Below are 27,087 nucleotides of genomic sequence, written 5' to 3' on the forward strand. Positions count from 1 at the left end.
CATTATCTTCTTTGAATTAAAAAAACACGTATTATTCTTACTTCAAACCCTTAGTGTAGCCATTCTGAATGCATATCCTGATCTCAGAGAATTGTGCCAGGGCATTTCCTAAACTAAGCTATAATACTGTGAAGCTTTCCAGTGAACCCTTTTTTCTTTTCTGGCTGGCTGAAGAAAAACTGAAACACAATTTTCAGCACAGAAACTTAACTTTAGTATTTTCGTAACTTATTTTATGGCTGTGGTGTGCACATACACAGATCAACAGTAGTATACATTACTTCATATTTTTACAAGGCTGCAGTTATGAAATACCTACAGTTTACTTCTTTCCATGTTATCAACAGTTTAGGAGGAAGTTCATGTGAGTATAAGATCATTCGGTGCAAAGCAGAGGAATAACAATTTATTGAAGATACAGTCTCCGCCTCAACGAACAAAATGGTAAGCCTACCTGCTTCTAATTACTTATAACACATTTTACCTCAATTTTCTGTCCTATGGAATTCAGACCTCTGTATATAAAATGTATCCAATGAAAAAATAAACACATCAAAATAAGTATTTCTTTAAAATGAATGAGTTGGAGTTGCCAGAGCTTTTTCAATAGAATCTTTTCATTCTATAGTTCTATAGTTGAGCTGCATCATTTATTTTCGAAAAGAAACAGAAAACAAAAGCTTTCACTTAATATGCTTCACATATTTTTATGAGATTAACAATTATTTTGTATGTGTGTGTTCAATATTTCTGTGTTCAACAGAAGCAGTTCTTGTCATGCCATCTCAGATGGAATTTCTTGAAAGTTGTTGCTGTGGCTACCATCAGTTATGGTAAGTCTTTAATCTTAATGAATTGCTAAAACATCTCACATTTTACTAATACAAAGACAACGGAAGAAGAAAAAATATGCCAACTCTGCAGGGTACTTATTGCTTTCCCAGAATGCTAAATAGAAAAAGAAAAAACCTTTTTAAAGTAAGATGTGTATAACAAAAATACAAATGTAATTGATTTAATTAATTAACTTTTCAGATGAAAATTTAACTTTTGCAAAAGAAAGTAGGTTAGATGTTAGTATTTTGTTTGCAGATGTTTTAATCCAAATATCATGCAATCTTTTTTTAAGTTAAGGTAAGGCAACAACTTTTCTCATCTGAGTAATGTCTTTTGGGCTGCAAAACGTTATCGCAACAGTACCATCTGCTGTTCCCTTTATTATCAAAAGCTTGCATGTAAAATATGATATCAGTCCCAAATTAAGTGTGGGTTCAGACTGGATTAACTTTTAACCCTCAAACAATCACTCTAGCTTCTGCTTTTGTTGTTTAACTCTTTCTAACTTAGCTATTTTTGTTTGCATGGCTACCAGGTATTCTGTATGTCACAAATGTATATGTACATACACTATAATATACAGGCTTGCAAAAATGTAGCTAATAGTCAATTTGTTTCTTTTCCATAGATCTCATGAGTGGTGGGACAGGGGTGATGGCATGGACTTACCATCACAATATCAAGCATAACATGAACTGGAACGCAGCCAGGCAGTGGTGCAGAGAACACTTCACAGATATGGTGGCAATACAGAACCAAAACGAAATTGTATATCTTAATACAACTTTACCAGCGAACAAAGGATATTACTGGATAGGTATTAGGAAAATCAATGGTGAGTGGACATGGGTTGGAACAAACAAAACATTGACAAAAGAAGCCGAAAACTGGGCTACGGGTGAACCAAACAACAAAGGAGATGGTCAAGACTGTGTGGAGATTTACATAAAAAGACCGAAGGATAGTGCAAAATGGAACGATGAACCATGCACCAAACAAAAGGGAGTTTTGTGTTATCAAGGTAATTGTTCACTTTGTAATTTGGTAAAAAAAAATGGGAAACCATATATTAAATATTAAATATTTTCAAGGCCGAATGCAGGTGTTTGACATGGAGTCTCAGTCTCAGTTCATTATCCTGGGGGTGTATGCATGATATGGCATTTTTAATCTGCACTTCAGTTTGGCTGGCTGCAGAGAAAGTGCTCAATAACATGTCGGCATGGCTGTAATACTGACATCCTGTTGATCAAACTGTGTGAAGAGAAAGGGCTTAAGGTTTAAATAATTTAATGGAATGATATAGATGGGGCTTCTGATGACTGGATCTAGTAAAGTCTCTACCCAGACCATAGGAGCTGTCCTCTGGCCCCCAGCTAGCTACTGTTGACTTGAGTTGGATTTCAGGCAGAGACATGCAACTGGACATGCCACATGGAGAAGTCAGTGGAAGTCATGGTGGTAATTCTCAGTTCCTTGCACACCAGCAATACTTTACAAATCCTAGGTACAAGTTGTTAGCAGTTGCAGCTGAATAATATATTCTGATTGGTGAAATAACTGAGCTGTGGGAATTGAAGAAATAGTGAGTGGCTTTGCCTCGTCCCTCCTGAAAAAGCATTTGGTTGGTAGTGGTTGGTCGTGTTAACTTATTGGTATTTGCAAAGTTGGGTTAAAAATATGGAACAATTGGAGATTCCCAATTTATTAAAAATAAATATATTTAAATGCATCTTTATTTTTTAAGCATCTTGCAACAAAACAACCTGCGGTCGCTGGGGTGAATGTGTGGAAACAATTGGGAGCTACCACTGTGTGTGTTTTGAGGGATTCAAGGGACCACACTGTGATGAAGGTCAGTAACTTTTACAGCATTTATAGCTTTGCTCTAAACAACTTAGATAAAAAAGCAACAAAGAGCAATTGATTGGCACTGCAAGTGGTACAAACTGCCACACCGGTGTCCCATAACCTAGGGTCTGACTTCAGGCAATGCCGCTTACCTTGCCAGGCTTTGGTTGTGTGCAGAGAGGGTATATTCAGCTGGATTCTGTGTGACTCGATGTCATTATTAAGGACAGAGTTTCACAAACATTATTCTGATTGCATTAGGAGATCGTAGACATTCTGTCCTTGTTTTTGCGTGACCTTTCAAAACTAATTTGAGGTTGAGACACTTTTTAAGCCTCAGACATTGTTCCTTTGTTCATGGCCTTACAGCTGTGGAATGTGAAACCTTGCAAGCTCCAGACCAAGGTGCCATGTCATGTGAGCACCCATTTGAGCCTTTTCGCTTCAACTCAACATGCACGTTCCAGTGTGACCCAGGCTTTGTAATCACTGGATCCCAGCACGTGCGCTGCCAGGCTGCAGGCCAGTGGACTTTACTTACACCATTGTGTCAAGGTATTGCTGTTTATATACATCTCACTCAGAGTTTGTGACCGCTTTACGCCTTGTGTTTCATATCGATGTTAAAAAATCATGGTGCACCAACAACAATAGGTTGTGAATGCAACCCCAGTTATCTGAAAAAGTAAGCACTGCCCAAGGGGGAGGGGTTTCTGTGCACTTCTGTAGCAACCCAATCAAAAACATCACTCTATCAAAGTTGCCATTGGCCCCTGCGCGCGTCACTCAGAACAGGTCCCTTGCCACTTCCTGTTCTATAAAACGTGACGTCTGCGCAAGTTCATCCTCTTTTTCAGATAACCAGGGTTGCATTTGCAACCTTTCGTTATCTTTCAAGTCGGAAGCACTGCCTAAGGAGGAGGGGTTACTGTATAACAAAACCGTCGCAAGGGAGGAGGCAGCGAGCTGATAAGGGAGCCTGCCCCGAGGTGCACTGCTAGGGGGCTGTGAGCTACACACGCGCGTGACCAGGAAAACATGCAGCCGGGCAGACCAGGAGGCACCCAATAACTGAAACACCACCACAACAAGTGGAGCACCTAGCGGGCTCGTCGCTGTAAGTGAATCTCCACCCGGCAACGTTTATGTACACGGGGGCACTGCAACACCAACCAGACTCAACCTTAATGTTGACAGACAGAACACTGTATATTCCAAGCACCAGGTGCCGGATACAAGTGCAGCGTAGGGCTGTATGCTTAACCACACCGTGTGTACCGGCGTTTCTGAGGACACCAGGTGACGCGGGGTCTGGGGTCCGAGGGGGCCAAGGGTAGTAGACCACCAGCCGTAGTGGGATCTAAAACCAAGGCCTGCACACACGGACAATTAAGCGTAGCAGAGCTCTTTCTCAGTCGCAGCTGTGGGCTGTAGTGCAGGCGCAAGCCGGCGGAGGAGCTCCACACGTGAGTGGTAATAATAATAATAATAAGGTCTAGTGCACAGACAAGACACAAAGAGCTCACGTTCTCGGTTCCAGAGAAATGGCAAAAGAGGATGAACCTGCGCAGACGTCACGTTTTATAGAACAGGAAGTGGGAAGGGACCTGTTCTGAGTGACGTGTGCAGGGGCCAATGGCAGCTTTGATAGAGTGACGTTTTCGATCGGGTTCCTACGGAAGAGCGCAGAAACCCCTCTCCCTTGGGCAGTGCTTCCGACTTGAACGATAACTGAATCTAGTTATATGATGGTAATAAATACAGAAAATATGTTGTTGTACGATGTGCAAAGTTTATCAATTTGTTTGTGGAGTGCTTTACTTGTCCCATACTGTTAACTAATTTCTGACAATGGATTTTTAATACTTATTATGAGAGGACATCGTTTTTCAGTCCCTACTGAAGAATCAAGCTATAGGAGATGAGGAATACATTTGAATACCTCCTGCCACCATCCCTGTTTCTTCACCCACTGGGCCACTTTTAGTATCATATCAATTCCTATCTACATTGTATTTAGATTTGATATGAAACCCAAAACAGCTTCCAACCCTGGCACTACTTTCACAGTTAAACCATATAAATAGAAGCTGGAAAAAAACAGACCATTACAACAAGAACATCAATAACTCTAATCCTCATTACCATTGCCTCTTGTATTTGGTTCTATCTGGAAAATAGCTGTGACATGTTCAGCACTAAACGTCCCTGGAAGAGTATTCCAGAACTGCACCCACCCCATCGAAGTAAACAGTTTTAATTCCACCTGTGAGTTCAGCTGTGAAGCAGGATTTCTATTGAAAGGATCAGACAGGGTTCGGTGTGACTCCAGTGGAACATGGACAAATCACACACCAACATGTGAAGGTACAGTAAACATATTGTTGGATTCCCCGCACTGTAAACCGTAGCTTGCATATGCTTTATATATATACAGTACTGTGCAAAAGTTTTAGGCAGGTGTGAAAAAATGCTGTAAAGTAAGAATGCTTTCAAAAATAGACATGTTAATAGATTATAGTTATCAATTAACTAAATGCAAAGTGAGTGAACAGAATAAAAATCTACATCAAATCCATATTTGGTGTGACCACCCTTTGCGTTTAAAACAGCATCAATTCTTCTAGGTACACTTGCACAAAGTCAGGGATTTTGTAGGCATATAGTCAGGTGTCTGATTAAACAAGTATACCAAACAGGTGCTAATGATCATCAATTCAATATGTAGGTTGAAACACAATCATTAACTGAAACAGAAACAGCTGTGTAGGAGGAATAAAACTGAGTAACAGCCAAACTCAGTTAACAAGGTGAGGTTGCTGACAGTTTACTGTCAAAAGTCAAACACCATGGCAAGACTGAGCACAGCAACAAGACACAAGGTAGTTCTACTGCATCAGCAAGGTCTCTCCCAGGCGGAAATTTCAAGGCAGACAGGGGTTTCCAGATGTGCTGTCCAAGCTCTTTTGAAGAAGCACAAAGAAACGGGCAATGTTGAGGACCATAGACACAGTGGTCAGCCAAGGAAACTTACTGCAGCAGATAAAAGAATGGTCCAGCAGTACCATTAGCTCAGAATTGGCAGAAAACAGTGGGACCCTGGTACACCCATCTACTGTCCGGAGAAGTCTGGTCAGAAGTGGCCTTCATGGAAACTTGTGGCCAAAAAGCCATACCTCCGACATGGCAACAAGGCCAAGCGACTCAACTATGCATGAAAACACAGGAACTGGGGTGCAGAAAAGGCAGCAGGTGCTCTGGATTGATGAGTGAAAATTAGAAATATCTGGCTGTAGCAGAAGGTTCCCTACAAGTTTGGGGCTGCATTTCTGCAAATGGAGTTGGGGATTTGGTCTGAATGAATGGTCTCCTCAATGCTGAGAAGTACAGGCAGATACTTATCCATCATGCAATACCATCAGGGAGGCATCTGATTGGCCCCAAATTTATTCTGCAGCACCCCACACATACAGCAAAAGTCATTAAGAACTATCTTCAACGTAAAGAACAAGGAGTCCTGGAAGTGATGGTATGGCCCCCACAGAGCCCTGATCTCAACATCATCGAGTCTGTCTGGGATTACATGAAGAGAGAGAAGCAACTGAGGCTGCCTAAATCCACAGAAGAACTGTGGTTAGTTCTCCAAGATGTTTGGGCCAACCTACCTGCCGAGTTCCTTCAAAAACTGTGTGCAAGCATACCTAGAAGAATTGATGCTGTTTTGAAGGCAAAGGGTGGTCACACAAAATATTGATTTGATGTAGATTTTTCTTCTGTTCACTCACTTTGCATTTAGTTAATTGATAAATGTAATCTATTAACATGTCTATTTTTTAAAGCATTCTTATTTTACAGCATTTTTTCACACCTGCCTAAAACTTTTGCACAGTACTGTATACTGTATAGTGTAGCACTGGAGGAGGCTGACAGAGTCTCCTGATATGGACTTTTAAAACTACATTTATGAGTAAACAGGTCATTGAGAACTCTAGCACAACATTTTACTCTCTACAAATGTAACACCTTTCCTGCTGCCAGAATCTTTACAATAGCTTTGAAATCATTATTGCACAAATATCATTTGGGACAGCCTGTATAACTGATTTTGGAAATGTAATTACAGTTATTACATGTGGTTCCCTTGCACCTCCATCCAAAGGAAGAGTATCCTGTAATCATCCTGTCAAAGACTTCAGCTACAACTCATCTTGTGAGTTTGTCTGTGATGAGGGCTATTCGCTGCTTGGAGAGAGCACTGTCCACTGTACAGTCACAGGAACATGGACAGCAGAGACACCACCGTGTAAAGGTATACTGTCCACTGTTCATTGATTCCACGATAGAACACGTGGTAGCCTTACGGACATGCACAGAAAAACTGTCTGCTTAATAGATGCTCTCATTTTGTCCATACAAGCCTTTACTTAATTAATTATCCTTAACAACATGGTTAAGCTCTGGTTAAAACAAATGTTTTCTTATTCTGGAAGGGGAATTCTGCACCTCGACCATTACCTAAAGATACCACTGGATTACTAAAACTCTCAATATCTGGTGGTCAGTCATATTTATATTTCTTCACTGAGTTTACTTCATTTTGTTGGACATTGCTACCCAGGTAGTTCTCTTGCCTATATTGTTCAGTCTGGAATACAATGTTACACCATAAAACATTTGTATGAATTGCATAATATAAATTGTCATATTTGAAAACATCCTTCATCTAAAAATTGAGAGATTTAAATATTGATATGGCCTTACTACTAATAATACATTTATATCTTCCAGCTGTGAAGTGTGAAGAGCTCCAGAGTCCTTCTCATGGCACCATTGAGTGTGAGCACCCCATAGAGCCCTTCAGCTACACCTCAGAGTGCAGGCTGACCTGTGAGGAAGGCTTTCTCCTGAACGGGACCAACATTACACTGTGTACCTCACAGGGGCTCTGGACTCACCCGACTCCACACTGTCAGGGTAAAATGATGTTTAATTATCAACATAATATGTCAATAGGTTTTCTCTATTACCGGAGTACAAACATAATGATCCAACTGTTCCTTAGTTTTGCCACAGATCCATGTCTTGGGATTCTCATTTCAAGAAAAAAAAAACAATTTACCGTATATGCATATATTTTCACAGGTTAAAACTGTCACAAAAATCACCACATGACCACAGTCCTCACAAAAATAAATACTTGCATAATAATTTATAGTGCCACTGAATATCATTGGTTATATTTGGTGTTGTGAAAGTAAACACCACCACGAACATTAACAAGTCCCTCTGTGTGAGATGGTTAATGAATGCATCCCAACACACACAAGACAATCTGGGTTAATGTATTTTATTGGGGGTTTCCAAAAGGCCACAATTCAGCAGCATTTGTGGCCAAAGGAAAACAATCTGGAGGCACTTGAGACCCAATAAACCTGAACTACAAACAGTAGCTACAAGTAAGTATCTACTATGTATAAAGTTATGGCATTTTCAAAGTTTTGAAGTTTGGACTTCTAAATGTTTAAACTGTTACATTGTTTGAGAAATCTTCAGTTAAAAAAATTAGAAACATTTTGTCGATATGAATTATTCTTCGCACACTCTGGACTAGACTACTACGGTGAATGCTACTTTACTTTTATTCTGTATGATTGTGTGCATAATCATTTGTATTGTGGTGTGCTAATTATTTGGTTTAATGTTATACTACAGAAAGTATTTTTTTAATCTGATACCTGATACAAATATCTGGACCGACCTTGGCAGCATACAATTAGGGTTAGATGGTGTGGAATTATTAATTGGCACTTAGCATCCACCAGCACTGGACATTTTAATTTAATTTTCCTGTGCATCATCCACAAACATTTCTCCTCGCAGACAAGTGAAAATTAGGAAGGTTCGTGAAAATGTATCATATATGAATATTTACGTATACGTAAATACAAATTATCCCCTAACATACTAAGTGACTTAAAGCATTTTAGTGAAGTAATAGCTCCCCCTCATGAAGAAATCTGGAACACCTGATGACTTATCCAATCTATAGTAAAGTTCTATTAGTTATGCTAACATATTGTAGGGATGGTGTAAGTCCATCTTCTTGTCACACTGATGGCAATAGATAAATGAAGACTTCAACAGGTCTGACAGTGCTGCTAGCACATGCATTTAATGTTACAAGGAACATTTCAGCGATGTGCATTGTGATGTTGGAAAAGCATCTGCAATGGATGATGCCTTTAACAAATAATTATCTTCTTTGACATTCACTTAGCTTTGTCAATCTTACCATTCAATTATTTAATACATCATAACTTTTCACATTGTGTTTCAGCTCGGCCGTGTGCCCCACTAAAGGCTCCAGATCGAGGGAAGATGACCTGCTTCAATCCGCAGGGAGAGTTCAGGTTTGGCTCGAGGTGTGACCTGGGCTGTGAGGAAGGGTTTGTCCTGAGAGGCTCAGACACACTGCAGTGCGCTGCCTCTGGGCTCTGGACACACGCATTGCCCTCCTGTCAGGGTGAGTTGCTGAGAACTACTCTTAATATACATTGCATGCATTGCAAATGTTCATTAACACATTGCACTTATGTTGTAAGTTTGCACTTATGGATAAGGGCGTCTGCCAAGAAAGAAACAATGTTGTAAATGTTCATTATCCCTTGAGTGACATGCAAACTCTACACAATGTCAATGTCTTTCCAGCTGTGAAGTGTGAAGAGCTCCAGAGTCCTTCTCATGGCACCATTGAGTGTGAGCACCCCATAGAGCCCTTCAGCTACACCTCAGAGTGCAGGCTGACCTGTGAGGAAGGCTTTCTCCTGAACGGGACCAACATTACACTGTGTACCTCACAGGGGCTCTGGACTCACCCGACTCCACACTGTCAGGGTAAAATGATGTTTATATACACTCACCTAAAGGATTATTAGGAACACCATACTAATACTGTGTTTGACCCCCTTTCGCCTTCAGAACTGCCTTAATTCTACGAGGCATTGATTCAACAAGGTGCTGAAAGCATTCTTTAGAAATGTTGGCCCATATTGATAGGATAACATCTTGCAGTTGATGGGGATTTGTGGGATGCACATCCAGGGCACGAAGCTCCCGTTCCACCACATCCCAAAGATGCTCTATTGGGTTGAGATCTGGTGACTGTGGGGGCCAGTTTAGTACAGTGAACTCATTGTCATGTTCAAGAAACCAATTTGAAATGATTCGACCTTTGTGACATGGTGCATTATCCTGCTTGAAGTAGTCATCAGAGGATGGGTACATGGTGGTCATAAAGGGATGGACATGGTCAGAAACAATGCTCAGGTAGGCCGTGGCATTTAAACGATGCCCAATTGGCACTAAGGGGCCTAAAGTGTGCCAAGAAAACATCCCCCACACTATTACACCACCACCACCACCAGCCTGCACAGTGGTAACAAGGCATGATGGATCCATGTTCTCATTCTGTTTACGCCAAATTCTGACTCTACCATCTGAATGTCTCAACAGAAATCGAGACTCATCAGACCAGGCAACATTTTTCCAGTCTTCAACTGTCCAATTTTGGTGAGCTTGTGCAAATTGTAGCCTCTTTTTCCTATTTGTAGTGGAGATGAGTGGTACCCGGTGGGGTCTTCTGCTGTTGAAGCCCATCCGCCTCAAAGTTGTACGTGTTGTGGCTTCACAAATGCTTTGCTGCATACCTCGGTTGTAACGAGTGCTTATTTCAGTCAAAGTTGCTCTTCCATCAGCTTGAATCAGTCGGCCCATTCTCCTCTGACCTTTAGCATCAACAAGGCATTTTCGCCCACAGGACTGCCGCATACTGGATGTTTTTCCCTTTTCACACCATTCTTTGTAAACCCTAGAAATGGTTGTGCGTGAAAATCCCAGTAACTGAGCAGATTGTGAAATACTCAGACCGGCCCGTCTGGCACCAACAACCATGCCACGCTCAAAATTGCTTAAATCACCTTTCTTTCCCATTCAGACATTCAGTTTGGAGTTCAGGAGATTGTCTTGACCAGGACCACACCCCTAAATGCATTGAAGCAACTGCCATGTGATTGGTTGGTTAGATAATTGCATTAATGAGAAATTGAACAGGTGTTCCTAATAATCCTTTAGGTGAGTGTATATACATACACCGATCAGCCATAACATTATGACCACCTGCCTAATATTGTGTAGGTCCCCCTTTTGCCACCAAAACAGCCCTGACCTGTTGAGGCATGGACTCCACTAGACCTCTGAAGGTGTGCTGTGGTATCTGGCGCCAAGACGTTAGCAGCAGATCCTTTAAGTCCTGTAAGTTGCGAGGTGGGGCTTCCATGGATCAGACTTGTTTGTCCAGCACATCCCACAGATGCTTGATTGGATTGAGATCTGAGGAATTTGGAGGCCAAGTCAATACCTTGAACTCGTAATTCATTAGACCAGGCCACCTTCTTCCATTGCTCCGTGGTCCAGTTCTGATGCTCACGTGCCCATTGTAGGCACTTTCGGCAGTGGACAGGGGTCAGCATGGGCACCCTGTCTGGTCTGCAGCTACGCAGCCCCATACGCAACAAACTGCGATGCACTGTGTGTTCTGACACCTTTCTATCAGAACCAGCATTCACTTTTTCAGCAATTTGAGCTACAGTAGCTTGTCTGTTGGATCGGACCACATTGGCCAGACTTCGCTCCCCACGTGCATCAATGAGCCTTGGCCGCCCATGACCCTGTCGCCGGTTCACCGCTTTTCCTTCCTCGGACCAATTTTGATAGGTACTGACCACTGCAGACCGGGAACACCCCACAAGAGCTGCAGTTCTGGAGATGCTCTGACCCAGTCGTCTAGCCATCACAATTTGGCCCTTGTCAAAGTCGCTCAGATCCTTACGATTGCCCATTTTTCCTGCTTCTAACACATCAACTTTAAGGACAAAATGTTCACTTTGCTGCCTAATATATCCCACCCACTGACAGGTGCCATGATAACGAGATTATCAGTGTTATTCACTTCACCTGTCAGTGGTCATAATGTTATGACTGATCGGTGTATATCAATAGGTTGTCCCTTTTACCAGAATATATAATTGATGATCCAATTGTTTTTTAGTTTTGCCATGAATCCATGTCTTGGGATTCTCATTTCAAGATAAAATCTATTTACCATATACGCAAATATTTTCATGGGTAATAATTGCCGCAGGAATCGCCAAATGACTAGAGTCCTCACAAAAATAAATACTTGTATAATAATTTATAGTGCCACTGAATATCATTGTTAATATTTGGCGCTGTGAAAGTAAACATCACCACAAGTTTTGTCAAGCCCCTCTGTGCGAGATGGTAAATGAACGATGCCCAACGATGATGGTTAATGATTCCAACACACAAAAGACAATTCTGACTATTGTTTATTTTTGTGGGTTTCTGAAAGCCCGCAATTCTGTAGCATCTGTGACCAAAGGAAAATAATCCGGAGGCACTTGAGACCCAATTAACCTGAACTACAAACAGTAGTTACAAGTAACAGTCTACGGTGTACAATGTTATGACATTTTCAAAGTTTAAACTCTTACATCATTTTAGAAAGCTGCAGTTAATAAAATTAGAGATATATTGATCGATTTTGATCATTCTTCACAAACAGTGGACTACCATACTATGGCAAATGCTACTTTACTTTGAATTTTAGTAATATGTATTTTATATGATTACATTTGTATTGATCTATGCTAATTATTTGGTTTAATGTTATTCTACAATTAATATGTTTAAATCCAATACCTGAAACAAATGTCTGGACTGACCTTGGCAGCATATAATTAGGGTTAGATGGTGTGGAATTAGGCATTCACACTTAGCTTCAATCAGCACTGAACATTTTTATTTTATTTTCCTGTGCATCTTCCACAAACATTTCTCCTCACAGACAAGTGAAAATTAGGAATGTTCGTGAGAATGTGTCACGTATAAATAGTTACATATATGGTACGTATATTTATTTTTGCCTAACATACTAAATGACTTGAAGTATTTTAGTGAAGTTATATCTCCCCCTCGTGGAGAAATCTGGAACACCTGATGTCTTATTCAATTTACAGTGTAGTGCAATTAGTTTTGCAAAAGTATTACAGGGATGGTGTAAGTCCATCCTTCTGTCACGCTCTGATGGCAATGGATAAATTAAGTTTTCAACAGGTCTGACAGTGCTGCTAGTGCATAACTGTAATATACACTCACCTAAAGGATTATTAGGAACACCATACTAATACTGTGTTTGACCCCCTTTCGCCTTCAGAACTGCCTTAATTCTATGTGGCATTGATTCAACAAGGTGCTGAAAGCATTCTTTAGAAATGTTGGCCCATATTGATAGGATAGCATCTTGCAGTTGATGGAGATTTGTGGGATGCACATCCAGGGCACGAAGCTCCCGTTCCACCACATCCCAAATATGCTCTATTGGGTTGAGATCTGGTGACTGTGGGGGCCAGTTTAGTACAAGTGAACTCATTGTCATGTTCAAGAAACCAATTTGAAATGATTCGACCTTTGTGACATGGTGCATTATCCTGCTGGAAGTAGCCATCAGAGGATGGGTACATGGTGGTCATAAAGGGATGGACATGGTCAGAAACAATGCTCAGGTAGGCCGTGGCATTTAAACGATGCCCAATTGGCACTAAGGGGCCTAAAGTGTGCCAACAAAACATCCCCCACACCATTACACCACCACCACCAGCCTGCACAGTGGTAACAAGGCATGATGGATCCATGTTCTCATTCTGTTTACGCCAAATTCTGACTCTACCATCTGAATGTCTCAACAGAAATCGAGACTCATCAGACCAGGCAACATTTTTCCAGTCTTCAACTGTCCAATTTTGGTGAGCTTGTGCAAATTGTAGCCTCTTTTTCCTATTTGTAGTGGAGATGAGTGGTACCCGGTGGGGTCTTCTGCTGTTGTAGCCCATCCGCCTCAAGGTTGTACGTGTTGTGGCTTCACAAATGCTTTGCTGCATACCTCGGTTGTAACGAGTGGTTATTTCAGTCAAAGTTACTCTTCTATCAGCTTGAATCAGTCGGCCCATTCTCCTCTGACCTCTAGCATCAACAAGGCATTTTCGCCCACAGGACTGCCGCATACTGGATGTTTTTCCCTTTTCACACCATTCTTTGTAAACCCTAGAAATGGTTGTGCGTGAAAATCCCAGTAACTGAGCAGATTGTGAAATACTCAGACCGGCCCGTCTGGCACCAACAACCATGCCACGCTCAAAATTGCTTAAATCACCTTTCTTTCCCATTCAGACATTCAGTTTGGAGTTCAGGAGATTGTCTTGACCAGGACCACACCCCTAAATGCATTGAAGCAACTGCCATGTCATTGGTTGGTTAGATAATTGCATTAATGAGAAATTGAACAGGTGTTCCTAATAATCCTTTAGGTGAGTGTATGTTTCAAAGAACATTTTAGAGAGGTGCTTTGTAATGTTGGAAAAGCATCTGCAATGGGTAATGCCTTTAACAAAGAATTCTCTACTGTATCATTCAATTAGATTTATCCTTTTCATCATTAAATCATTTAATACATCCTGACATTTCACATTGTGTTTCAGCTCGGCCGTGTGCCCCACTAAAGGCTCCAGATCGAGGGAAGATGACCTGCTTCAATCCGCAGGGAGAGTTCAGGTTTGGCTCGAGGTGTGACCTGGGCTGTGAGGAAGGGTTTGTCCTGAGAGGCTCAGACACACTGCAGTGCGCTGCCTCTGGGCTCTGGACACACGCATTGCCCTCCTGTCAGGGTGAGTTGCTGAGAACTACTCTTAATATACATTGCATGCATTGCAAATGTTCATTAACACATTGCACTTATGTTGTAAGTTTGCACTTATGGATAAGGGCGTCTGCCAAGAAAGAAACAATGTTGCAAATGTTCATTATCCCTTGAGTGACATGCAAACTCTACACAATGTCAATGTCTTTCCAGCTGTGAAGTGTGAAGAGCTCCAGAGTCCTTCTCATGGCACCATTGGGTGTGAGCACCCCATAGAGCCCTTCAGCTACACCTCAGAGTGCAGGCTGACCTGTGAGGAAGGCTTTCTCCTGAACGGGACCAACATTACACTGTGTACCTCACAGGGGCTCTGGACTCACCCGAATCCACACTGTCAGGGTAAAATGATGTTTATATATATATACATACACCGATCAGCCATAACATTATGACCACCTGCCTAATATTGTGTAGGTCCCCCTTTTGCCACCAAAACAGCCCTGACCTGTCGAGGCATGGACTCCACTAGACCTCTGAAGGTGTGCTGTGGTATCTGGCGCCAAGACGTTAGCAGCAGATCCTTTAAGTCCTGTAAGTTGCGAGGTGGGGCCTCCATGGATCAGACTTGTTTGTCCAGCACATCCCACAGATGCTTGATTGGATTGAGATCTGAGGAATTTGGAGGCCAAGTCAATACCTTGAACTCGTAATTCATTAGACCAGGCCACCTTCTTCCATTGCTCCGTGGTCCAGTTCTGATGCTCACGTGCCCATTGTAGGCACTTTCGGCAGTGGACAGGGGTCAGCATGGGCACCCTGTCTGGTCTGCAGCTACGCAGCCCCATACGCAACAAACTGCGATGCACTGTGTGTTCTGACACCTTTCTATCAGAACCAGCATTCACTTTTTCAGCAATTTGAGCTACAGTAGCTCGTCTGTTGGATCGGACCACATTGGCCAGACTTCACTCCCCACGTGCATCAATGAGCCTTGGCCGCCCATGACCCTGTCGCCGGTTCACCGCTTTTCCTTCCTTGGACCAATTTTGATAGGTACTGACCACTGCAGACCGGGAACACCCCACAAGAGCTGCAGTTCTGGAGATGCTCTGACCCAGTCGTCTAGCCATCACAATTTGGCCCTTGTCAAAGTCGCTCAGATCCTTACGATTGCCCATTTTTCCTGCTTCTAACACATCAACTTTAAGGACAAAATGTTCACTTTGCTGCCTAATATATCCCACCCACTGACAGGTGCCATGATAACGAGATTATCAGTGTTATTCACTTCACCTGTCAGTGGTCATAATGTTATGACTGATCGGTGTATATCAATAGGTTGTCCCTTTTACCAGAATATATAATTGATGATCCAATTGTTTTTTAGTTTTGCCATGAATCCATGTCTTGGGATTCTCATTTCAAGATAAAATCTATTTACCATATACGCAAATATTTTCATGGGTAATAATTGCCGCAGGAATCGCCAAATGACTAGAGTCCTCACAAAAATAAATACTTGTATAATAATTTATAGTGCCACTGAATATCATTGTTAATATTTGGCGCTGTGAAAGTAAACATCACCACAAGTTTTGTCAAGCCCCTCTGTGCGAGATGGTAAATGAACGATGCCCAACGATGATGGTTAATGATTCCAACACACAAAAGACAATTCTGACTATTGTTTATTTTTGTGGGTTTCTGAAAGCCCGCAATTCTGCAGCATCTGTGACCAAAGGAAAATAATCCGGAGGCACTTGAGACCCAATTAACCTGAACTACAAACAGTAGTTACAAGTAACAGTCTACGGTGTACAATGTTATGACATTTTCAAAGTTTAAACTCTTACATCATTTTAGAAAGCTGCAGTTAATAAAATTAGAGATATATTGATCGATTTTGATCATTCTTCACAAACAGTGGACTACCATACTATGGCAAATGCTACTTTACTTTGAATTTTAGTAATATGTATTTTATATGATTACATTTGTATTGATCTATGCTAATTATTTGGTTTAATGTTATTCTACAATTAATATGTTTAAATCCAATACCTGAAACAAATGTCTGGACTGACCTTGGCAGCATATAATTAGGGTTAGATGGTGTGGAATTAGGCATTCACACTTAGCTTCAATCAGCACTGAACATTTTTATTTTATTTTCCTGTGCATCTTCCACAAACATTTCTCCTCACAGACAAGTGAAAATTAGGAATGTTCGTGAGAATGTGTCACGTATAAATAGTTACATATATGGTACGTATATTTATTTTTGCCTAACATACTAAATGACTTGAAGTATTTTAGTGAAGTTATATCTCCCCCTCGTGGAGAAATCTGGAACACCTGATGTCTTATTCAATTTACAGTGTAGTGCAATTAGTTTTGCAAAAGTATTACAGGGATGGTGTAAGTCCATCCTTCTGTCACGCTCTGATGGCAATGGATAAATTAAGTTTTCAACAGGTCTGACAGTGCTGCTAGTGCATAACTGTAATATATGTTTCAAAGAACATTTTAGAGAGGTGCTTTGTAATGTTGGAAAAGCATCTGCAATGGGTAATGCCTTTAACAAAGAATTCTCTACTGTATCATTCAATTAGATTTATCCTTTTCATCATTAAATCATTTAATACATCCTGACATTTCACATTGTGTTTCAGCTCGGCCGTGTGCCCCACTAAAGGCTCCAGATCGAGGGAAGATGACCTGCTTCAATCCGCAGGGAGAGTTCAGGTTTGGCTCGAGGTGTGACCTGGGCTGTGAGGAAGGGTTTGTCCTGAGAGGCTCAGACACACTGCAGTGCGCTGCCTCTGGGCTCTGGACACACGCATTGCCCTCCTGTCAGGGTGAGTTGCTGAGAACTACTCTTAATATACATTGCATGCATTGCAAATGTTCATTAACACATTGCACTTATGTTGTAAGTTTGCACTTATGGATAAGGGCGTCTGCCAAGAAAGAAACAATGTTGCAAATGTTCATTATCCCTTGAGTGACATGCAAACTCTACACAATGTCAATGTCTTTCCAGCTGTGAAGTGTGAAGAGCTCCAGAGTCCTTCTCATGGCACCATTGGGTGTGAGCACCCCATAGAGCCCTTCAGCTACACCTCAGAGTGCAGGCTGACCTGTGAGGAAGGCTTTCTCCTGAACGGGACCAACATTACACTGTGTACCTCACAGGGGCTCTGGACTCACCCGAATCCACACTGTCAGGGTAAAATGATGTTTATATATATATACATACACCGATCAGCCATAACATTATGACCACCTGCCTAATATTGTGTAGGTCCCCCTTTTGCCACCAAAACAGCCCTGACCTGTCGAGGCATGGACTCCACTAGACCTCTGAAGGTGTGCTGTGGTATCTGGCGCCAAGACGTTAGCAGCAGATCCTTTAAGTCCTGTAAGTTGCGAGGTGGGGCCTCCATGGATCAGACTTGTTTGTCCAGCACATCCCACAGATGCTTGATTGGATTGAGATCTGAGGAATTTGGAGGCCAAGTCAATACCTTGAACTCGTAATTCATTAGACCAGGCCACCTTCTTCCATTGCTCCGTGGTCCAGTTCTGATGCTCACGTGCCCATTGTAGGCACTTTCGGCAGTGGACAGGGGTCAGCATGGGCACCCTGTCTGGTCTGCAGCTACGCAGCCCCATACGCAACAAACTGCGATGCACTGTGTGTTCTGACACCTTTCTATCAGAACCAGCATTCACTTTTTCAGCAATTTGAGCTACAGTAGCTCGTCTGTTGGATCGGACCACATTGGCCAGACTTCACTCCCCACGTGCATCAATGAGCCTTGGCCGCCCATGACCCTGTCGCCGGTTCACCGCTTTTCCTTCCTTGGACCAATTTTGATAGGTACTGACCACTGCAGACCGGGAACACCCCACAAGAGCTGCAGTTCTGGAGATGCTCTGACCCAGTCGTCTAGCCATCACAATTTGGCCCTTGTCAAAGTCGCTCAGATCCTTACGATTGCCCATTTTTCCTGCTTCTAACACATCAACTTTAAGGACAAAATGTTCACTTTGCTGCCTAATATATCCCACCCACTGACAGGTGCCATGATAACGAGATTATCAGTGTTATTCACTTCACCTGTCAGTGGTCATAATGTTATGACTGATCGGTGTATATCAATAGGTTGTCCCTTTTACCAGAATATATAATTGATGATCCAATTGTTTTTTAGTTTTGCCATGAATCCATGTCTTGGGATTCTCATTTCAAGATAAAATCTATTTACCATATACGCAAATATTTTCATGGGTAATAATTGCCGCAGGAATCGCCAAATGACTAGAGTCCTCACAAAAATAAATACTTGTATAATAATTTATAGTGCCACTGAATATCATTGTTAATATTTGGCGCTGTGAAAGTAAACATCACCACAAGTTTTGTCAAGCCCCTCTGTGCGAGATGGTAAATGAACGATGCCCAACGATGATGGTTAATGATTCCAACACACAAAAGACAATTCTGACTATTGTTTATTTTTGTGGGTTTCTGAAAGCCCGCAATTCTGCAGCATCTGTGACCAAAGGAAAATAATCCGGAGGCACTTGAGACCCAATTAACCTGAACTACAAACAGTAGTTACAAGTAACAGTCTACGGTGTACAATGTTATGACATTTTCAAAGTTTAAACTCTTACATCATTTTAGAAAGCTGCAGTTAATAAAATTAGAGATATATTGATCGATTTTGATCATTCTTCACAAACAGTGGACTACCATACTATGGCAAATGCTACTTTACTTTGAATTTTAGTAATATGTATTTTATATGATTACATTTGTATTGATCTATGCTAATTATTTGGTTTAATGTTATTCTACAATTAATATGTTTAAATCCAATACCTGAAACAAATGTCTGGACTGACCTTGGCAGCATATAATTAGGGTTAGATGGTGTGGAATTAGGCATTCACACTTAGCTTCAATCAGCACTGAACATTTTTATTTTATTTTCCTGTGCATCTTCCACAAACATTTCTCCTCACAGACAAGTGAAAATTAGGAATGTTCGTGAGAATGTGTCACGTATAAATAGTTACATATATGGTACGTATATTTATTTTTGCCTAACATACTAAATGACTTGAAGTATTTTAGTGAAGTTATATCTCCCCCTCGTGGAGAAATCTGGAACACCTGATGTCTTATTCAATTTACAGTGTAGTGCAATTAGTTTTGCAAAAGTATTACAGGGATGGTGTAAGTCCATCCTTCTGTCACGCTCTGATGGCAATGGATAAATTAAGTTTTCAACAGGTCTGACAGTGCTGCTAGTGCATAACTGTAATATATGTTTCAAAGAACATTTTAGAGAGGTGCTTTGTAATGTTGGAAAAGCATCTGCAATGGGTAATGCCTTTAACAAAGAATTCTCTACTGTATCATTCAATTAGATTTATCCTTTTCATCATTAAATCATTTAATACATCCTGACATTTCACATTGTGTTTCAGCTCGGCCGTGTGCCCCACTAAAGGCTCCAGATCGAGGGAAGATGACCTGCTTCAATCCGCAGGGAGAGTTCAGGTTTGGCTCGAGGTGTGACCTGGGCTGTGAGGAAGGGTTTGTCCTGAGAGGCTCAGACACACTGCAGTGCGCTGCCTCTGGGCTCTGGACACACGCATTGCCCTCCTGTCAGGGTGAGTTGCTGAGAACTACTCTTAATATACATTGCATGCATTGCAAATGTTCATTAACACATTGCACTTATGTTGTAAGTTTGCACTTATGGATAAGGGCGTCTGCCAAGAAAGAAACAATGTTGCAAATGTTCATTATCCCTTGAGTGACATGCAAACTCTACACAATGTCAATGTCTTTCCAGCTGTGAAGTGTGAAGAGCTCCAGAGTCCTTCTCATGGCACCATTGGGTGTGAGCACCCCATAGAGCCCTTCAGCTACACCTCAGAGTGCAGGCTGACCTGTGAGGAAGGCTTTCTCCTGAACGGGACCAACATTACACTGTGTACCTCACAGGGGCTCTGGACTCACCCGACTCCACACTGTCAGGGTAAAATGATGTTTATATATATATACATACACCGATCAGCCATAACATTATGACCACCTGCCTAATATTGTGTAGGTCCCCCTTTTGCCACCAAAACAGCCCTGACCTGTCGAGGCATGGACTCCACTAGACCTCTGAAGGTGTGCTGTGGTATCTGGCGCCAAGACGTTAGCAGCAGATCCTTTAAGTCCTGTAAGTTGCGAGGTGGGGCCTCCATGGATCAGACTTGTTTGTCCAGCACATCCCACAGATGCTTGATTGGATTGAGATCTGAGGAATTTGGAGGCCAAGTCAATACCTTGAACTCGTAATTCATCAGACCAGGCCACCGTCTTCCATTGCTCCGTGGTCCAGTTCTGATGCTCACGTGCCCATTGTAGGCACTTTCGGCAGTGGACAGGGGTCAGCATGGGCACCCTGTCTGGTCTGCAGCAACGCAGCCCCATACGCAAAAAACTGCGATGCACTGTGTGTTCTGACACCTTTCTATCAGAACCAGCATTCACTTTTTCAGCAATTTGAGCTACAGTAGCTCGTCTGTTGGATCGGACCACATTGGCCAGACTTCGCTCCCCACGTGCATCAATGAGCCTTGGCCGCCCATGACCCTGTCGCCGGTTCACCGCTTTTCCTTCCTTGGACCAATTTTGATAGGTACTGACCACTGCAGACCGGGAACACCCCACAAGAGCTGCAGTTCTGGAGATGCTCTGACCCAGTCGTCTAGCCATCACAATTTGGCCCTTGTCAAAGTCGCTCAGATCCTTACGATTGCCCATTTTTCCTGCTTCTAACACATCAACTTTAAGGACATAATGTTCACTTGCTGCCTAATATATCCCACCCACTGACAGGTGCCATGATAACGAGATTTTCAGTGTTATTCACTTCACCTGTCAGTGGTCATAATGTTATGGCTGATCGGTGTATTTATCCAGCTCAACACGACCCTGTTTCAGATATTGGATAGATGGAGTACAGTGATGTAACCACAGCTTGCATGACCCAATAATTTTCTCTATTACCGGAGTACAAACATAATGATCCAACTGTTCCTTAGTTTTGCCACAGATCCATGTCTTGGGATTCTCATTTCAAGAAAAAAACAATTTACCGTATATGCATATATTTTCACAGGTTAAAACTGTCACAAAAATAACCACATGACCACAGTCCTCACAAAAATAAATACTTGCATAATAATTTATAGTGCCACTGAATATCATTGGTTATATTTGGTGTTGTGAAAGTAAACACCACCACGAACATTAACAAGTCCCTCTGTGTGAGATGGTTAATGAATGCATCCCAACACACACAAGACAATCTGGGTTAATGTATTTTATTGGGGGTTTCCAAAAGGCCACAATTCAGCAGCATTTGTGGCCAAAGGAAAACAATCTGGAGGCACTTGAGACCCAATAAACCTGAACTACAAACAGTAGCTACAAGTAAGTATCTACTATGTATAAAGTTATGGCATTTTCAAAGTTTTGAAGTTTGGACTTCTAAATGTTTAAACTGTTACATTGTTTGAGAAATCTTCAGTTAAAAAAATTAGAAACATTTTGATCGATATGAATTATTCTTCGCACACTCTGGACTAGACTACTACGGTGAATGCTACTTTACTTTTATTCTGTATGATTGTGTGCATAATCATTTGTATTGTGGTGTGCTAATTATTTGGTTTAATGTTATACTACAGAAAGTATTTTTTTAATCTGATACCTGATACAAATATCTGGACCGACCTTGGCAGCATACAATTAGGGTTAGATGGTGTGGAATTATTAATTGGCACTTAGCATCCACCAGCACTGGACATTTTAATTTAATTTTCCTGTGCATCATCCACAAACATTTCTCCTCGCAGACAAGTGAAAATTAGGAAGGTTCGTGAAAATGTATCATATATGAATATTTACGTATACGTAAATACAAATTATCCCCTAACATACTAAGTGACTTAAAGCATTTTAGTGAAGTAATAGCTCCCCCTCATGAAGAAATCTGGAACACCTGATGACTTATCCAATCTATAGTAAAGTTCTATTAGTTATGCTAACATATTGTAGGGATGGTGTAAGTCCATCTTCTTGTCACACTGATGGCAATAGATAAATGAAGACTTCAACAGGTCTGACAGTGCTGCTAGCACATGCATTTAATGTTACAAGGAACATTTCAGCGATGTGCATTGTGATGTTGGAAAAGCATCTGCAATGGATGATGCCTTTAACAAATAATTATCTTCTTTGACATTCACTTAGCTTTGTCAATCTTACCATTCAATTATTTAATACATCATAACTTTTCACATTGTGTTTCAGCTCGGCCGTGTGCCCCACTAAAGGCTCCAGATCGAGGGAAGATGACCTGCTTCAATCCGCAGGGAGAGTTCAGGTTTGGCTCGAGGTGTGACCTGGGCTGTGAGGAAGGGTTTGTCCTGAGAGGCTCAGACACACTGCAGTGCGCTGCCTCTGGGCTCTGGACACACGCATTGCCCTCCTGTCAGGGTGAGTTGCTGAGAACTACTCTTAATATACATTGCATGCATTGCAAATGTTCATTAACACATTGCACTTATGTTGTAAGTTTGCACTTATGGATAAGGGCGTCTGCCAAGAAAGAAACAATGTTGCAAATGTTCATTATCCCTTGAGTGACATGCAAACTCTACACAATGTCAATGTCTTTCCAGCTGTGAAGTGTGAAGAGCTCCAGAGTCCTTCTCATGGCACCATTGAGTGTGAGCACCCCATAGAGCCCTTCAGCTACACCTCAGAGTGCAGGCTGACCTGTGAGGAAGGCTTTCTCCTGAACGGGACCAACATTACACTGTGTACCTCACAGGGGCTCTGGACTCACCCGACTCCACACTGTCAGGGTAAAACCAGACATCTTTGAAGTAGCATTGGAAGAAGGATTATTCAAGGGGACAATAACAGAATTATTTTATATTTTTACTATTTCCTGCTTTTGAACAATAATTGCAATATGCTGATGTCTACTGTATTGGTAGAATAGTTCCAGGGTTAAAAAAATCTCATCATAGTGTTATATCTCCCCCTTGTGGAGGTTAAAGATAAATCGGCTGACTGGGCTGAGTGACCTGCATGAGGATGCATTTTGGAATTATAGAAAAATCTTGCATTGGCTATGGTTCTGTATTTGTAAAATATTTTGTTATTTCGAATTTTGCAAATTCAGTTGGCTGTTTCTCTTCCAGTCATGCACTGTGACCCCCTGGAGGCATCGCCACCACTCTCGATGAACTGCTCTCACCCACTGGGGAACTTCAGTTTTAGCTCTCAATGTGACTTCACCTGTGTTAAGGGTTATAAGATCAATGCAACAAGAAGACTGGCCTGCAGCTCAGCTGGGATTTGGAGTGAAACTAAACCTTCCTGTAAAGGTTATGCATTTCTGCAGTTTAAAATCTGTTCTTGATTTCATTGTGTTATTTCCCTTTTCCCATTTATATTTGCTTTCCCAACTTTTCTCAGTTTCTTTACATAGTATATAAATAAAGGGGGAACACTGCCCTTTGCAGTCTTTTGCAAGTGTATGGTTTTAATGCAATGACCATTCTCTATTTCAGCCCAAGAAATGCCCGTTGGGATGTCAATGTTGCTCTACGCAGGTGTCAGCTCTGCAGCAGCAGTGTCTGCTCTTCTCCTGAGTGGCCTCACTTTCCTCATTGCAAAACGCCTTTTAAGGAGAAGTAAGGGAAACGCTTGTTTTCAGAAAAGTACACTCTCTTTAAACTAGTTCAATCTGTATGATGTTCATCACAACATTTACTTTAATCACTGTGTGGTTTACATGTAACAAAAATACTACAGTATATATTTAATTGGGGAAAATAATAGGGTACTCATATTTTGCAATTTATTGACACAGATCATTCTTTTTTTATTTAGATGACAAAAAAAATAAACTTGTTCCTGAAGGGTAAGATACCTTATTTTTTTTAAGAGATTTTGCATTAGTCATTCAAAATGTTTTATATTCATGGCAAAATAAATGGTTGCTGAATTGAGCTGGAGCGCCAAATTGAACATGCTTGGTATTTCTGTTTTTACAACAGTAATTCTATTTTGGAAGAAAGGGAAAATCCAATGTTTGAGGCATACTAAAAAAGGTAAATCTTCATGAAATTATTTAATTAATCATTGGTGTATCCTTAAAAAAAGTTCATATCTTTATTGTTTGTTTCTGTTTTGTTTTTAAGGAATCCCGAATGCTATGAAGATGGCTTTCACAGAACACAGGAATTTATAAAAATGTTGTTTATCACAGTTCTGATTTTTCTATTATCAGAGAAGCAAAAGAGATCACCCTGCCTTGTCATTAACACAGACATGAGGTACATTTGGTAAAATATTAATTAGATGAAAAACATTTTTTCAAAACAAATCACATGAAAATAAAGCATCCAATTGTAAAAACTGTATCATGTATTTAGGGTTACCAACAAATGAAGTTAATAATAATAATAATAATAATAATAATAATAATAGGAATTGCTCTCTTCTTATTTGGAAAGAAATTGAGTACAGCACAAGCTTGTGATAACTAAATGCTTGCTTACTGCTTTACAAGATTACCTATTAAATGCATTGTATGGGGTAAAAATATTCATAAGTATCTGGCTAATAATGTTTAATTACGAAAATATCCTGTTGGGAGTCTTTTACAAAATAGCCTCATCTGTCTGCGCTCTGAATCAGCGTGATGCCAATTATAACATTTATAAGGCAGAGGGTTTGTGGTCAATCGCTGGCACAGACAACCACAATAAATAACTGATCAACAGAGGGACTGCTGTTCAGTTATTTGCAGAAGAATAATTAGTTTATTGCTACCTGGGGTTTGAGTGTGCTGTCAGGAGTTTACTACAACTTTTATGTTCCATTCTGCTATGGTGTATCACTCATAAAATGCACTGAGTTGCCCCTCTTTAACCAGCTTGAAGGAACATCTTTTTATAAACTTTATAAATAGGTGTACTCCTTTACAATTACAGTAGATTTGGGATTTTCAGTCTCATGTAACCTTTAAAGTGTTTCAGTGATTCTCTTTATGACAGACATGGGACAACAAAGCATATTGTGAACCGTTTTTGGGTGTTTCTTTGTAATGAAGACATGTTTTCCCGAAAACTGAGCAGAACAGACTGATGTGTTTCAATGATTGTGCCAGTTTCTGTCCTCTTCATCTCTTTGACATTATTTTGCTGTCAAGTACATCTTGCTGTGAACATAATTTTATTTCTGCAAAGTTAAAAATTGCCACTCCCCCGACCATCATCCATGTGAACAACATCAGAACTCTAAGGAAGTGCATATCATAGTATATGTTTAATTTAATTATATGACAATGTTATGTCCTTCGCAAGGTGTTTTATTGAAATAACTGTGAATACATTATTTGGAAGTGTGAATATATATGTTTTTGTTAGATATATTTTCCTGCACAGATTTTCAATGTAGAAACCAATGGTTCATACCAATGTCACTTTGTTAGTACTATTATTGATTTTAATCAAATGCAAACTAAGGGCTTTATTAAATCAAAAGTTCACAATGGTTCTAATAGTTAGGATGGTGCAATACATCTGATTCATGGATTTTTGATGGCATTATAACATGTTTAAGAAAATATATTATAAATGCTCTTTGTATATACATATCATGTCTTGAATAAAATAAAATTAAAACTTGTTTAGGTAAACAAAATTATTTCCATCTGGATAACAAGATATACATTCCAGTATTTGATGTGTGTTTTTTTGATACTATCTGCATATGCTTTTGTTCAACTCAAATTGGAAACGTAACATTAAAATTCAAACTGGATTTTGTTTCCTGATGCATCTGCTCTAGAACTACTGTACTGTAACACTTGGGGAATGTGGACAATTGTGACAGACAGTTAAATTGTTCCTGACTAATGAATTGCGATCTGATTTTCAAGCTCTGATTTCATGGAAGGAAACTTGAGAGGAAACAGAAAGTTCATAGCCAGGGCAAAGAGGTAAAACTGATAAAGAGGGGAAAATGCTTCATATCTGTGTGTTATAGAGCCTTTATTCTGCCTTCTTATGTATGAACCCATGTATCAGTACATTACAACAATCTGGATCAGCATGGAACTTGGGTGGTCTTGGTAAAAAATAAAACAAATTAATACATAAAAATAAGGTGTTTTTTCCATCAGATAGACTGCATCTTTGCAACAGCTGTGTATCAATGTTGTTTCCCTATCGCACGTTAACAAGAATATACATCTCTTTACATTAATCCTCCTTTCTAAAAACGTAAATATCATCCAAATGAAAATATATTGATTTGTAATTTCTCCACATTTCCAACAGTGTCTTAGCATTTCAGAATATTGTGACACTGCAGGGTGTGTCAGCTGCTGGGAATCAAGCCCTCATCTCCCCCCGACCCAGCGACGCACACTACAGCCACACCACGCCCACTGGCAAGGCAGTAGTGGTATATATGAATCTTTATTAGAACACATATGGGAGGTTCTGCTTTTAGAGGTGTCTGT

General features: G+C 40.8%; 1 protein-coding gene across 1 annotated transcript; it reads left to right on the forward strand.

Moving 5' to 3' along the window:
* The first annotated feature begins 41 nt into the window (after window positions 1-41).
* Window positions 42-26,384, forward strand: selp (selectin P). The gene is made up of 23 exons (XM_066691941.1): window positions 42-444; window positions 764-833; window positions 1,466-1,858; window positions 2,585-2,692; window positions 3,058-3,243; window positions 4,870-5,055; window positions 6,812-6,997; window positions 7,477-7,662; window positions 9,026-9,211; window positions 9,397-9,582; window positions 14,304-14,489; window positions 14,675-14,860; window positions 17,134-17,319; window positions 17,505-17,690; window positions 19,964-20,149; window positions 20,335-20,520; window positions 22,854-23,039; window positions 23,225-23,410; window positions 23,753-23,938; window positions 24,125-24,247; window positions 24,447-24,477; window positions 24,614-24,667; window positions 24,758-26,384. The coding sequence occupies exons 1-22, from the start codon at window positions 442-444 to the stop codon at window positions 24,660-24,662; spliced, it is 3,567 nt and encodes a 1,188-aa protein (XP_066548038.1). The 5' UTR covers window positions 42-441; the 3' UTR covers window positions 24,663-24,667; window positions 24,758-26,384.
* The last annotated feature ends 703 nt before the right edge of the window (window positions 26,385-27,087 follow it).

The sequence above is a fragment of the Amia ocellicauda genome, chromosome 19 (assembly GCF_036373705.1).
Source record: "Amia ocellicauda isolate fAmiCal2 chromosome 19, fAmiCal2.hap1, whole genome shotgun sequence".
Lineage (NCBI taxonomy): Eukaryota > Metazoa > Chordata > Actinopteri > Amiiformes > Amiidae > Amia > Amia ocellicauda.

Excerpts from the sequence above, each read along its gene's own strand:
- selp (XM_066691941.1), top strand. Across the intron at positions 6,998-7,476 it reads AGAGACACCACCGTGTAAAG|CTGTGAAGTGTGAAGAGCTC; the intron begins GTATACTGTCCA and ends TATATCTTCCAG. Across the intron at positions 20,150-20,334 it reads CGCATTGCCCTCCTGTCAGG|CTGTGAAGTGTGAAGAGCTC; the intron begins GTGAGTTGCTGA and ends ATGTCTTTCCAG.